General features: G+C 32.9%; 2 protein-coding genes and 1 pseudogene across 3 annotated transcripts; 1 reads left to right on the top strand and 2 right to left on the bottom strand.

Moving 5' to 3' along the window:
• Window positions 1–240: 240 nt before the first annotated feature.
• LOC115700680 (serine/threonine-protein kinase PBL34) lies at window positions 241–5,400 on the top strand. 2 transcript variants are annotated; one of them, XM_061102223.1, is made up of 7 exons: window positions 250–972; window positions 1,142–1,334; window positions 2,880–3,220; window positions 3,325–3,460; window positions 4,159–4,295; window positions 4,381–4,504; window positions 4,646–5,400. In XM_061102223.1, the coding sequence occupies exons 2-7, from the start codon at window positions 1,145–1,147 to the stop codon at window positions 5,152–5,154; spliced, it is 1,437 nt and encodes a 478-aa protein (XP_060958206.1). In that variant the 5' UTR covers window positions 250–972; window positions 1,142–1,144; the 3' UTR covers window positions 5,155–5,400. The 2 variants fall into 2 exon arrangements, with proteins under 2 accessions (XP_030484160.1, XP_060958206.1); XM_030628300.2 differs by having other exon boundaries at window positions 241–1,334.
• Window positions 5,401–6,281: 881 nt separating this feature from the next.
• On the bottom strand, window positions 6,282–8,665 carry LOC115700386 (MDIS1-interacting receptor like kinase 2-like; annotated as a pseudogene).
• A 1,120-nt stretch (window positions 8,666–9,785) lies between these two features.
• Window positions 9,786–11,027, bottom strand: LOC115700687 (MDIS1-interacting receptor like kinase 2-like). The gene is made up of 2 exons (XM_030628312.2): window positions 10,298–11,027; window positions 9,786–10,200 (listed from the first exon to the last, which is right to left on the bottom strand). Exons 1-2 carry the CDS (start codon window positions 11,025–11,027, stop codon window positions 9,809–9,811), a joined length of 1,122 nt encoding a protein of 373 aa, XP_030484172.2. The 3' UTR covers window positions 9,786–9,808.
• Window positions 11,028–13,305: the final 2,278 nt, after the last annotated feature.

Here is a 13,305-nt window from a genome sequence, read left to right as displayed (position 1 = left end):
TTTCCGAAAAAAATGTATGAGTGAAGTTTGGGCCGAGTAGAAAGGCAAAAGGGCTTTTACATGTCGGCTATTGGGCCTATAAATCTGGGCTTGATTCACAAAATCCCAATCAAAAAAGTTAAAACAGCCCGACAAAAAAGCAGAAAAGTTCCTGACCGAAGACCGATAAAAAAGCAACAATTTTTATTAAAAAAAATAATTTATTATTAATTTGTTTTTGTTAATTTTTTTAAAAAAAAGAAAAAAAAATTAACTTTTTTGACGAAGTTACTGTTGAACACCGGACAAGTAGGCAATGAGATATGGAAGCCAAGCTTACTCCTTTGCCTCTCTCTCTCTCTGCCTCTTGTTATTTTTGTTCTCTCTTTCCTTTCTCCTCAAAAACCTTGGTCTCATTCGTTTTCTTGTAACGCTCAAATTAATGCCTTTTTGATTCTTCCTTCTTCTTTCTTCAGCGTTCTGTCCGAACCACATTGCCCGTTATTTTTTTTCTTTGGTTCGGTTTAACTCGTTCTGTCTTTTTCTCAAATGTGTGTTTTAGTGAGTGATGAGTGAGTGTCTTTTTTGGTACTATATAAGAGAGCTCACAATTCATTATCAATGATACATTTTCTCTCTTCAAAATGCTCAGTCTCTGGTTTTCTTAAATGGGGTCTTTTTATTTTTAGTTTAGGGATTAAAGATCAAAACTTTGAGTGTTCTTTCTGTGATAACTGCAGATTACTTTAGTGGGGTTGTTGATGGTTTTGTTCTATTTTCCTTTTTTTATGTTGCATGTTTTGTTTGTAATCTAATCCTGTCCTTTTGAACGTTTCAAACCTTTTAAAAATCTGTTCTTTCACATGGGTTTGATGAGTATTTTGGGTTATTTTATAATTTTGTTTTGAGTTGAGCTCTCTCAGTTTTTGAAAGGGTCTGGCGGGTTTGGTAGAATTTTGACTATTTGGACGATTCTTTTTGATTTTGCATTGGGTAAGTTTTTTTTTTTTAAAAAAAATTTATAATACTGTTTGATGAGCTTTGCTTTTAGTATACTTGAGAATTTCTTTGTTGTAAATGGGGATGACAGTGTTTTTGTTTTAGTAAAATAGTATATATGTATATTTATCAGTGATGGGTTGTTATGTTTGAGGATTTTAAGAAGATGGGATTAGGTCCTGATGCTATTCAAGTTGGTCCGTGGAGTGTGGGAAAATCAAATGGGAAGAAAAAGAAAGATGAGGATGATGAAGGGACAGGGTGTTGGATTAAATTTAGGTTCATGGGGGGCTGCTTGTCTTCCAAGGCCAAGGTGGATGGCTCCATAAGTGGCAGTGGTTCAAGCACACAATATGGTAAAATTTTATTCAGTGATTAAGAATTGTTATATTTTTTTTTTTTTTGAAAAGAGAATTGTTATATTTTTCAATGAACATTTATTGTTTTTTTGCCTATTTTATGAACTCATTTTTAGTGTGTTTTTGGTGCCCATGGAATGGAGGATGCATTCATGCTATATTTTGGTTTCATTTTCATGTTTTGATAGCCATTTCATTTCATGTTATGCTCATAGCTGATATTGATCTCTATGTTGTTCTTTATGTAATTCTTTGGTTTCAGATATTCTCTATGCTGTAGTTATGCTTTAACACTCTTTTTTTGTTCCCTTCATATATCTGCATAAGTTTATATTCCTTTGTCCTTGGTAGTGAATTTTTACTTAGTGTTTAGGTGGTGTCACCATTCGCATGGTTTGTTAATGGTTGCTTGTTTTATCATTTTTATCCTAACAAGTAATGCTAAGGAAGAAGGTTTATGATTCACAGATCATAACTTTTGGTCAAGTAATGGTAAGGACTCAGCAATTCTGGTCCATTACACTGGAATATGTAGTATAGATAAAGATAAAATGTATAAGTTGGATTCTAATAGTAAAGAATTAGGTTACAAGTTGAATAATTGAGAAGTATGGAAGTACTCGCCTATAATAATTGGCTTGCAGGGCTTGTCGTCGCTCTCCAGTTATAAGTACTAATGTAGGTGTGTACTTGTTTCAATTTGCTTGGAACAATAGCCATCACAAGCATTTAAAGAATAATTGTTTAGATTCGGTGTTTTAGTCAATTCCAAAAGTTTTAAACCTTTGTTGTTTTAGTAATTTGGTAAATACTTAGTTGTACACTTGCCATAGTTGCACACGTGGTGACGCTGATCTAGATAGAAACACTAAGCTTTAATTTTTTCTTCAAATGTGCAAAACAACGTGTGCGTTACACTTTTTTTTTCTCGATATTTCTAACAACTAGAAAATTTATTGTTATTGCCGAATGTTTTTATGCTTTGCTATTAAAAACCTTTGGTGTAAACAAGTATATTCTGTTTTCATGAAAACTTGGCTAATCATTGATCCATTAATATCAAAAATATGTATGCAACAGCCTGTTTTGCACATTTGCAAAGTCAATTAAAGCTTAATTTTTTATTGGACTGATGCGAGTGTATGATGAAGTTACCAAATGAGGAATGCTTTGATCACATGCATACTTAGGCTTTAGTACATTAAAGTCTTACTCTTGTGTTCATTACATGGAAATAAACCTACCAAAGGGTTGTTTTGCATGGCTTCCCATGCAGTTACCTTAAATGACAATGATGTAATGTTGTCCTTTTATATGATCCCTTGATGAATTGAATAGAACTGTTTTCAATACTAAGTAACGGATCGACAAGTACTTATAATGGACACGTGCCCTGTTGTGTTTCATAGCAGGAAATAGTTTGATTCTTTATACGTTACATGCTATGCGTTATGTGTAAATGTAGATGAGCCATAATTCATTTAGGGCTTAGGTGTTTGTTTCTGGCATTGATGATGTTAATTGTGTTCATGTCCAAATCAGCGGAAAGTAAATCTACAAATGACACCAGCAAAGACCAACCAGTTGTTCCAGTAGTTTCATCGTCAACAACTACTAGCTTTGCTGAAAGTACTCCATCAACTCCCAAGGTAGCTGAGGAACTGAAAATCTCTTCTCAGCTTCGAAAATTCAACTTTAATGAGCTGAAATCTGCAACAAGAGGTTTTAGATCCGAGAGTCTTTTGGGGGAGGGTGGATTTGGCTGCGTCTACAAAGGTTGGATAAGCGAAAGTGGAACTGCTCCAGTGAAAGCTGGCACGGGGATTCCTGTTGCAGTAAAGACTCTGAATCATGATGGACTCCAAGGTCACAGAGAATGGCTGGTCGGTTACCTTACTATGACTTAATTTCAGCTAGAACAGTTGAATTACTTTTTCTTTACTATACAATAAATTAAGCGTAGTTGTGTGTGTTTCGTTTGTTGCAGGCTGAAGTTAATTATCTTGGTGATCTTCTGCACATGAATTTAGTTAAGTTAATTGGCTGTTGCATTGAGGATGATCAAAGGCTACTTGTTTATGAATTCATGCCCCGCGGAAGCCTGGAAAATCACCTTTTTAGAAGTATGTGACAGTAAATAAACTTTATGAAAGTTGGTTTAGTTTCCATGGCATCAAGTTCATGCTTGCTTATCAGCTAATCATAATAGTTCTTCTTGCCTTTCTGTTAATACCGTGGTTTTGTTATGTCTAATTTTTTTCTCTTTCTGCTTTTATCGGTTGGAGAAGCTTGAACCATTTCTTTTTTACAATGCTTAACATAACATATGACAAGTTTTTTAGTATGATAACATAGATAGACTAAGGCAATGGTTGTGATTATATATTATTGTGGTTTTCAAGAGGTCTTGTGCTGAATGTACTTGTTTTACATTAGGAATGTTTGGTATGAAAAAGTGATAAAAGAAGATTAGGACAAGTTATATTTCTATCATTTTGAGTTTAATATGGCTCATGTAATGGTGGTATAAAAGGTAGCTGTCTTCTTTGCTTTTAAGTTTGCTTATAAGGGGAGTGAAAAATTATTAGTGACATTGATGTTTTGATTGAATGAGCATTTAAAGTAATGATATACTTGTACAATTGGCAATTCAAGGAATTTTGTATACTATAATAGTATTTTTGAAGGCCTAATCAATGATTTGGTTTTATACATGTAGGCAATTCATTTTAAAGGATTTCCTTCCCCAATTTTCCTATTTTCTTTTGTGTCAAAGAATATTGCAGAATTCTAACCATATTTATTTTGATTTGACTCATAGGGTCTCTGCCTCTTTCTTGGTCAATCAGAATGAAAATAGCTCTTGGTGCTGCAAAAGGTCTTGCCTTTCTTCATGAGGAAGCTGAAAAGCCAGTTATATACCGAGATTTTAAAACATCTAACATCTTATTGGATGCGGTGTGTAGTGTTGTGTAGCTTATCACAGTTTACAATTTAGTTGTACTTGAGACCTATTTGCTTAACTGTAGACTTAAAATTTCAGGATTACAATGCAAAACTTTCTGATTTCGGCTTAGCTAAAGATGGTCCAGAGGGAGATAAAACTCATGTATCTACCCGGGTGATGGGCACTTATGGCTATGCTGCTCCTGAGTATGTGATGACAGGTTAGTGGATACAACTCTTCTCTCTTTTACTTATAAATGGATATAGAAAAATATGCAGCCAGAGATTCCTTCTTTTATGTTTTACTTCATAATTAAATTGTTAATTATTACTTCATTTTGGTATGTTTGATCTTATGTCAGGACATCTTACTTCAAAGAGTGATGTTTATAGCTTTGGAGTGGTTCTACTTGAAATGTTGACTGGCCGACGATCCATGGACAAAACTCGACCAAATGGAGAGCAAAACTTGGTGGAATGGGCACGACCACATCTTGGAGAAAGGCGAAGGTTCTATCGACTATTAGATCCTCGACTTGAAGGTCGTTTCTCAATCAAAGGTGCTCAGAAAGCGCTTCAATTGGCCGCTCATTGCATCAACCGTGACCAGAAAGCTAGGCCTTTGATGAGTGAAGTTGTTGAAGTGCTAAAACCTCTTCCTGAGATGAAGGACATGGCGTCATCCTCCTCTTACTTCCAAGCTCTTCATGTAGAGCGATCTGGCTCGGCTACTAGAATGCAGGCAGGGCTTGCTAGGAATGGACAACCAACAAGAAGCCTGTCAGCATCAAATGCTCAGCAGGCTTCTCCGTATCACCTCAATCAGCGAAACTGGTCACCGAAACCAAGAGAACAATCTTCTTCGAAGTGAGTGCTGATTGAACTTTTTGATGATAGGCTGAGAGATTGAGTAACTAATGGTACTCCAATCTTGATGACCCTACTTAAAGGCTAGGAAATTGTGTTGAAAAAGGGTCAAAGAATGATCCAGCCTTGTTTTTCATTTCATTTAAAAATGGTACAGAAAACACAATTTAATCTTTTTGGATGCTTGTTTATGGTTGAAGAAACTTTAGTAAATATCATATATCATATATGCAATTATATTGCTTCACAATATTGGTGATTTCCCCAGATATTATGATGCATATAATGTGTTTTTCCATAAAATCATCATTTTTTTAGTTTAGAACAGAAAACAAGCTTCACTTTAAAGGACATTATTATTAGGCTAATTAGGATTTTTGCCTCCCTGAACTTTAACATGTACCAAATCATGTCTCCTGAACTTTTAATGCCATTGATAATGTCCCTGAACTATTGAGACTGTTGGATTTAAGGACTTTTGTCTAATTTTATTCAATTTTACTATTTCAATGATTGTTTATGTACTAAACCATGTTTCCCAGACTTTGATATCTATTAAATCATGCCTTTCGAACTTTGACATGCACTAAATTATGCTCTCTGAACTTTCACCCATGTTAGACTTTTTTACTAAAATTAAAAAAAAGTCCTTAAATCCAACAATCTCAATAGTTCAAGGGGCATTTTCAATGACCTTAAAAGTTCAGGAGGCATGATTTGGTACATGTAAAGTTCAAGGACAAAAATCCTAATTAGCCTTATTATTATTATCAATAATTTAACTTTAAGGGACATTATAACGATGAGTTTTTGCTGTTTCAACTTCCAAAAAAATTAAACTCTATTTTCAGAAAGAAAAAAAAAATTGAATTTTAGAGTACATTATTATTATTTTCATTATTTTAACATATTTAGAATTTGATATTTTATCTACATACATGGATGTGTTAAAAATTGTTCTTCTGAAATTGTGACACACTGGAATAAAAAAAAATGTAATTTCCTCAAGAAAAAAAAAGAAGTCGAATTTAAAAGGAAAATAAAATCCTCTATTTATTTTTAAATTGGAAGATTGAAAATGTAGATAGCATTACAAATTCAAAAGTACTAGAACATGTGACAATTAAGTAGCAAGAAACATCATTGGGTTTCATGAATTGAAACAATGTCATTTTCAACACCCAATAAAGTTTCTGCTGGGAACATTAGCTGTTCAAGTGAAATATTACTAAAACGTTTGGCTAACAATCTTTTGGGAGCAAGAAGTTGGTGAGAAACTAGCTTCATTGTTGGTCGACAATTTGGTTTGGCATTTAGGCATGCAAACCCAAGTGTAGCAATAAGAACAATATCACCTTCAATAAGCCTATTTCTTGGTGGTGATGGGCGATGGTCTATTATTTCAGTCAATAACGTGTGTTGAATAGATGATGAAGAAGATGACAATTTGGACAAAAGTTCTCCAGGATGTTTACCCATTAATGTTTCTAGTACCACTACACCAAAGCTATAAACATCACATTTCTCCGTTATTGCCATTGTGTAGGCAAATTCTACATGTCACAACAAAAAGAATTATCCTTGGAGATAAAAATTAGAAAAGAAATTACAAAAATAAAATATGATTTTGGATGGATATTACGACTCTAGTTGGCTGAGCTGTTATAAGTTACTTTTGGATCCAAAAAACACTTCTGTTACTAGTTGAGTAACTAGTGAATTTTAATTTTTAAAAGGCAAATAAAAAAAATACCATAATTTTATAATATGGTATTGAGAAAAAAAATTGAAGAAAATGATGATACTATTTTTAATTCCACACATTTTATAATATTTAAATTTAAATTCTCTTAATTTTTTTTTTCCGAAGGCATCTGGGGCCTTGCGGGTAATTAAGAGTAAACAATATTAAGATAATTACATAAGGTATCATTTTTTATTAGAAAATACCATTTTTATGTTTAAAGATTTTTCTTTTATATATTTTTACGGTTTTTTATAAAAACAATACGAAAATAACAAAAAATTTACGTAAAAGTAACATGAAAATAACATCAAAACAACAACAAAAAATAACATAAAGAGAACAAAATATTAACAACAATACAACATATAAAGACCGTATTTTCTGTAAATAAAATTAAAAAAATTATAAAAATACTTAAAATTTCGTGAAACTGTATTTTTATAATTTTTTTTTATATTGTTTTGTGTATTTGGGAAATAATCCCAAGAATATTACTTGAGATTATTTCATAAATACCTAAAAATAATAAAAGTTTATACTTGTACGAATCTACAATTTTATTTTTTTTTACAAAAATAGGCAGTGCTCTTTTTTTTTTTTTTTATTTTGTTATTTGCATATTGATGCTAGGAGAAAACAAGGTGAAAATAATTATGTTCTTAAAAAAAAAAAAACAAGTAAAAAACTTGTAAAATACAGAATAAGTAAAAATGTAAAAAAAAAGTTTGATTTGAAGTTCATTATATAGATTTTTTAAGGAATGGAAGATGAAATAAGTTACCCGGAGCGATATAGCCGTATGTACCAGCAATCATGGTTTGATTAGAAGAATCTGGATAAGTAATCTAGCTGTTCCGTAATCCGATACGAAGGCCTCAAATTCCGAGTTCAACAAGATGTTGGTGGTAGTTACATCACGATGAACAATTGGAGGAGTGCAATCATAATGCATGTAAGACAATGCACAAGCTATGCCTTTAATGATATTGATTCTCTTACTCCAATCTAATTCCACAGCTTCTATATCATTGCTCAGAACACAGAACAAGCTTCCTCTTTCCATGTACTCATAAATCAAAAACATGCTCCTTTTGTGTAGACAGAATCCATGGAGTCTTATGATATTTCTGTGACGAATTTTAGTCAACGTTTCCACCTCATTCTCGAAATTCTTTCTGAATGATGACTGCTCTGCCTCTGAATTGTGAAGCTTCTTTAAGGCAACTATTTTGCCACTTGGTAGTTGTGCTCTGTGTACACTACCATAACCACCTGTTCCAATGCAATATCTAATGTCGAAATCTTTTGTTGCTTTTAGGATATCTTCAAATGCAATTTTCCCATCGAAATTCCATATGGACAATATATCACCATTTTTGGAAGTTTCTTTGGTAGGTTGGACTTGTCTAGTTTTGAATAGACGCTTTTTGGCCAACAAAAATAAAAGAATCGAAAACAAGGGAATAGAGAATGCCAAGGCGAATACGATAACGATCACTGCTATAGTCTTGGGAAAATGAGGTGGACGGTAGAAAGTACTGATATCACTTTGATATCCACCTAAAGGGTTGTCAGAAAGATCAATATGATCTAATTTTGCTAAGAATCTGACAGCTTTATAAGGTATGATGCCTGATATGTTGTTATGTGATAAATCCAAGGAAGTCAGATTTGTGAGCTTAACAATATTTGAATCCAGGGAACCATATATTTCATTTGAGCTTAGAGAAAGAACTTCAATTGACTTCAAAGCCATAAGAATTGGCATAATTGGACAGCTGAGTTTGTTGGAGCTTAGATCCAGATATCTTAAGCTCTTTAAATTCCAAATATTTAAGGGGATGGAGCCACTAAATTGATTTTGGCTAAGGTGCAGCCCCACCAAATTGGTTAGATTACTCAAAGCCGAAGGTATGGTACCATTGATTTTGTTGAAGTCAATCTGGTTAACTGAAATATAGTGGGTGGGAGGTTTCCTCGGATGGCGTTATGAGACAAGTCAAGTGAAATCAAGTTCTTTAGTTTCCCAATATCAATGGGAATAGGCGCATTTATTTCATTATCTGAGGCATGGAGCTCAACTAATCCAGTCAGACTTAAAATTGAAAGAGGCAAGTGACCTACAAATCGATTAGGTGACAAATATAGATGAGTGAGGCTGGAACAACCAGAAATGGTTGAAGGAATTGGACCGCTAAATTCGTTAGCCTTCAGATTTAATGCAATAAGACTCTTTTCCTATAATGTTTCTGGAAGTAATAAGGATATCTTTAAAATTTATACATGAGTTATTTTTGTGTGAACTTGTATCTTGTTTTCTTAATTTGTAATTGAAAAAAAACAAAAAGTCATCTAATGATATATGTTAAATGAACTGATTCCTTATTCTGAAGAGGAACTTTAATATATTTTCGTTCCATTTTAAAAATTTGAGGACAATATGCAACTTCGTACAGAGACACACCTTCAACTACGTACAAAATCAAGTGATCAAAACGTTCAAACTTAGGCCTTTTAACCAATCATTTGAAATCTCAGTCCCTTGGATTAAACCAAATAAGTACTGGCTGTGTTTAGGGTGTTTATCTGGATTGTTTCAAATGATTACAATTCAGCCAATCTCCAATTTTGTATGGAAAAATAAAAATGACTTATATATTGGATTATTGGGTGATTATCTGTTTTGTTTGAGTATTTTTCTAATTCATAAAATTCTACAGATCAAAATATCCAATAAGCCTAAAAAACAAGCACATTATGTGAGCGATCCTTCATATTATATTATATAACATTATTGACTAATTAAATTTTGAGCTTCATAAAAAATTAAAGAACAAAGTACAATATTACCAAAAAAAAAAAAACAGAAAAGAAAAAAAGTACGTTGAAAATATATCACTGAACCTCACTTTCAAGTTTCAACATCTTCTAATAAACACTTTGGGATCATGAGTTGCCCTACTAAAATATCACTGAAACTCTTGGCTAAAAGTCCTTTTTGAGAAAGAAGTTGTTGTGAAACTTGCAACATTGTTGGCCGGCAATTCGGTTGGACATTTAAGCACGCAAATGCTAGTATTGCAACAAGAACAACATCTCGTTCGATGAAGCGATTTCTCGGTCGTGACAAGCGTTGGTCTATTATTTCACTCAGTAACTTATTTTGAAGTAGTGAGGAAGATGATGTCGACAATACCAACGATAATAATTCAGCAGGATGTTTGCCCATTAAAGTTTCAAGGGCCACCACTCCAAAGCTAAAAACATCACATTTTTCTGTTATGGTCATGGTGTAGGCAAATTCTACATTCCACAAATTTTTAAAGCATTAGAATGAGATAATTATATATTACTTATTTAAATTATATTCAGAAATGACAATAACAAGGATTCAACTAACCTGGAGCAATATAACCGTATGTACCGGCAATCATGGTTTGATACGAAAAATCAGGATCAACTAATCTTGCTGTACCGAAATCAGATAAGAAAGCTTCTAATTGTGAGTTTAACAAGATGTTGGTGGTAGTTACATCACGATGGACAATGGAAGGAGTACAATCATGATGCATGTAAGATAATGCATGAGCTAAGCTTTTGATGACATTAACCCTTTTGCTCCAACTCAAATCAACAGCCTCTTTATCATTGTTCAACACATAAAACAAGCTTCCTCTTTCCATGTACTCGTAAATCAAAAACATACTTTTTTTGTGCAAACAATATCCGTGGAGTTGCACAATGCTTTTGTGGCGAATTTTTGTCAAAGTCTCTACTTCGTTGAGAAAACTTTCTTTTAAAGCTGGCTTTTCAATCTCTGAACCATGGAGCTTCTTTAATGCGATTACTTTCCCACTTGGTAGTTGTGCTCTATACACACTACCATACCCACCTGTTCCGATGCAATACCTGATGTCAAATTCTTCCGTTGCTTTGATGATATCTTCAAATGCAATTTTTCCATCAAAATTCCAGATTGAAAATATATCGCCATTTCTTGTACTTGATTTTGCTCCAGGCTGAACATTTCTTCTTTTAAGGCGACGTTTCCAAAGTACGACAAACCCAGTTAAAAAGAAGATGATTGAGATGATGATGATGATGAGAAGAAGAATTTTAGTTGTTGTCATAATCTTTTTACTCCGAATAGATGTTGGGCAATTAGGGAAGATACTAATGATATTGCAACATAAATCCTTATTTCCAATAAATAAGGTAGATGTTAAGCAAAAAATTTCACATTTAGAATATTAAAATAAATGCAAAACACAATTTCACCTATGCCAAAATTATAGCATAAGAGTTTATTAATTTAAGTTCGACCCATCCAAGATTATAAGAATAACCTCTTAATTACAATCCTTTTAAATAAAGGAAATACCCTTTGATTCCAATTACAATGACATTAAATAATTAAAATAAATTTGGGAAATTTGGGGTAAATTTGGAATTGCAAATTTAACTCACCATTTAATTAAGCAGAAATTTGCCTACATACCTTCTTTGTGAAGGATCAAGCCACTTGTAGTTCAGAATACGATATTTTAGAATTTGGATATAAGGATTCCGGTAGATGACCACTTTCAAGAATCCTTTGCTATTTCGAAAATTTGGAAAAATTCCTAGGTGTAGGACCTTTTATGGAATCTTGAGAGTTGTGTTTTATACCATTTTTGCGGTATCAGTGACTGCACTTAGTCTTAGCAACTAAATTGCCTACGTATCCTTTTATAGGAATCAAGTCAAACGTAGTTCCGATAGTATTAAAAGATTTTGTATCTTCGATAACTTTGTGGAGAATTAACTCACTTTGATATTTTGAGGTAAATGACCTCATTTGGGATTTTTGAGGTAGATGACCTCATTTGAATTTTGCTGAGGCAAATGACCTCTTTTAGAATTTTAGAAATTGCGATTGTACCTAATCTTGGCAATTAGGTTGCCTACGTATCCTTTTGAAAGGAATCAAATCGAACGTAGTTCATAATTTTAACTTTTTATGAGGTGAATGACCTCTTTTTCTTTGGAATGCCATTTAATTTGTCATGGCTTTGAATTTTAGTGCACTTTTTAATTTTTAGGTAAAATTACCATTTTTGAGATTTTTGTGAGGTTAATGACCTCTTTAATATTCCAATATTAATTTTGGTGAGCTCATTTGGAATTTTGTGCCATTTTGTATGGCTTTAGAATTTTACCACTTTTTGGTGGTAAAATTTGGGCTTTGAAATCTTTTTATTATCTTTTATAAATAAAAAGATTATTTGGATGATATTTTAATTGTTTATTCCAAAATTTAAGGAATAATAATTTATCTTTTATTGAATACTATCTTAAATTTAAATTATTTAATTAAAATTAAAGATAGTATCTAAGATATTTATTGTATGATTCAATTTCTATTTAAAATTGAATTATACTCGAGCAGTGTATTATATATATGTATCCATTTAATTTTATACACATAAAGTCTATACATATATATATTTTCATTTTTTTTGCTTTGTAAATAGTTCTGACGTAAGTATATATATATTCTATATTCCTTTTTTATCGTATAAGCACAGGTATATATATATATACTTTCTTTTTGTTTTTTTTTTTGACTGACCCATTCCTATAATAATAATAATAATAATTATTATTATTATTATTATTAAAATTTTATCGTTCAACAGATGCCCCCTCAAGCAAGTGCGTGTCATTTATGTAAACGTACCTTGCTTGAGATTTTTTTAACATACTGATTTTTTTTTTTTTTTTCTTTTTTGCAGCATGTCTACGTTTGGGGCTCTAGGCTCTCAGAGAGCTCCTGATGAATTCGGGAAAGAGGTCAATATCGGGCCGCGTTATCCTCGCTCTATGTCATTGACAGAGATTCAGGCATCTAATAACCACCAAGATCCTATTTCTCTTTTCAAGATCGAGGGTGTCAGTTCAGGAGACTTAAGATACCATTCTTCTGATGATGATAACGCTGTTCGCCATGTCAGGGGTTATGGTGCCATTTTTCAGGCAAATGTCTTAGGAGATGTTGATAATAAAGATGATGGGGATTTGACTTACCGGGTGGACGAAGATTTCTTTCCGTGTCTTTACCGTTTCTTGAAAGATAAGAAAGTGCATAACGATTTTGTCTTTCGGGGGCGAGCCGGTTTTATGAGGTGTCTCATTGAATGGACTGATCAAGTATTACTTCAACACTCAGGTGTCTTAAATAAGGCCGGGATTTATGGTGCTGTTTCTGTATCCCGGTACCCTTTTTTATGGGTTTTTCATGTTTGGCGGGCTTTTTCAGAACTGTGGGGCCCTCTGTCCAACACCTTCCATCATAGTAGTGGCGAAATGGGTATTTCTTTGTATGACTTGAAGGTTATCGGTGGTTTGCCCATTTTAGGAGTTCCTTAT

Source organism: Cannabis sativa, chromosome 8 (assembly GCF_029168945.1).
Source record: "Cannabis sativa cultivar Pink pepper isolate KNU-18-1 chromosome 8, ASM2916894v1, whole genome shotgun sequence".
Classification (NCBI taxonomy): Eukaryota; Viridiplantae; Streptophyta; class Magnoliopsida; order Rosales; family Cannabaceae; genus Cannabis; species Cannabis sativa.
This window is presented reverse-complemented; position numbering and strand designations above follow the sequence as displayed.

Bases quoted from the DNA above. Each gene is read 5' to 3' on its own strand.
- LOC115700680 (XM_030628300.2), top strand. From the start codon at position 1,124: ATGTTTGAGGATTTTAAGAAGATGGGATTAGGTCCTGATGCTATTCAA. The intron at 1,335-2,879 runs GTAAAATTTTAT...TGTCCAAATCAG, and splicing joins TGGTTCAAGCACACAATATG to CGGAAAGTAAATCTACAAAT. The intron at 3,221-3,324 runs GTCGGTTACCTT...CGTTTGTTGCAG, and splicing joins AAGGTCACAGAGAATGGCTG to GCTGAAGTTAATTATCTTGG.
- LOC115700687 (XM_030628312.2), bottom strand. From the start codon at position 11,027: ATGACAACAACTAAAATTCTTCTTCTCATCATCATCATCATCTCAATC. The intron at 10,201-10,297 runs GTTAGTTGAATC...TGTGGAATGTAG, and splicing joins ATACGGTTATATTGCTCCAG to AATTTGCCTACACCATGACC.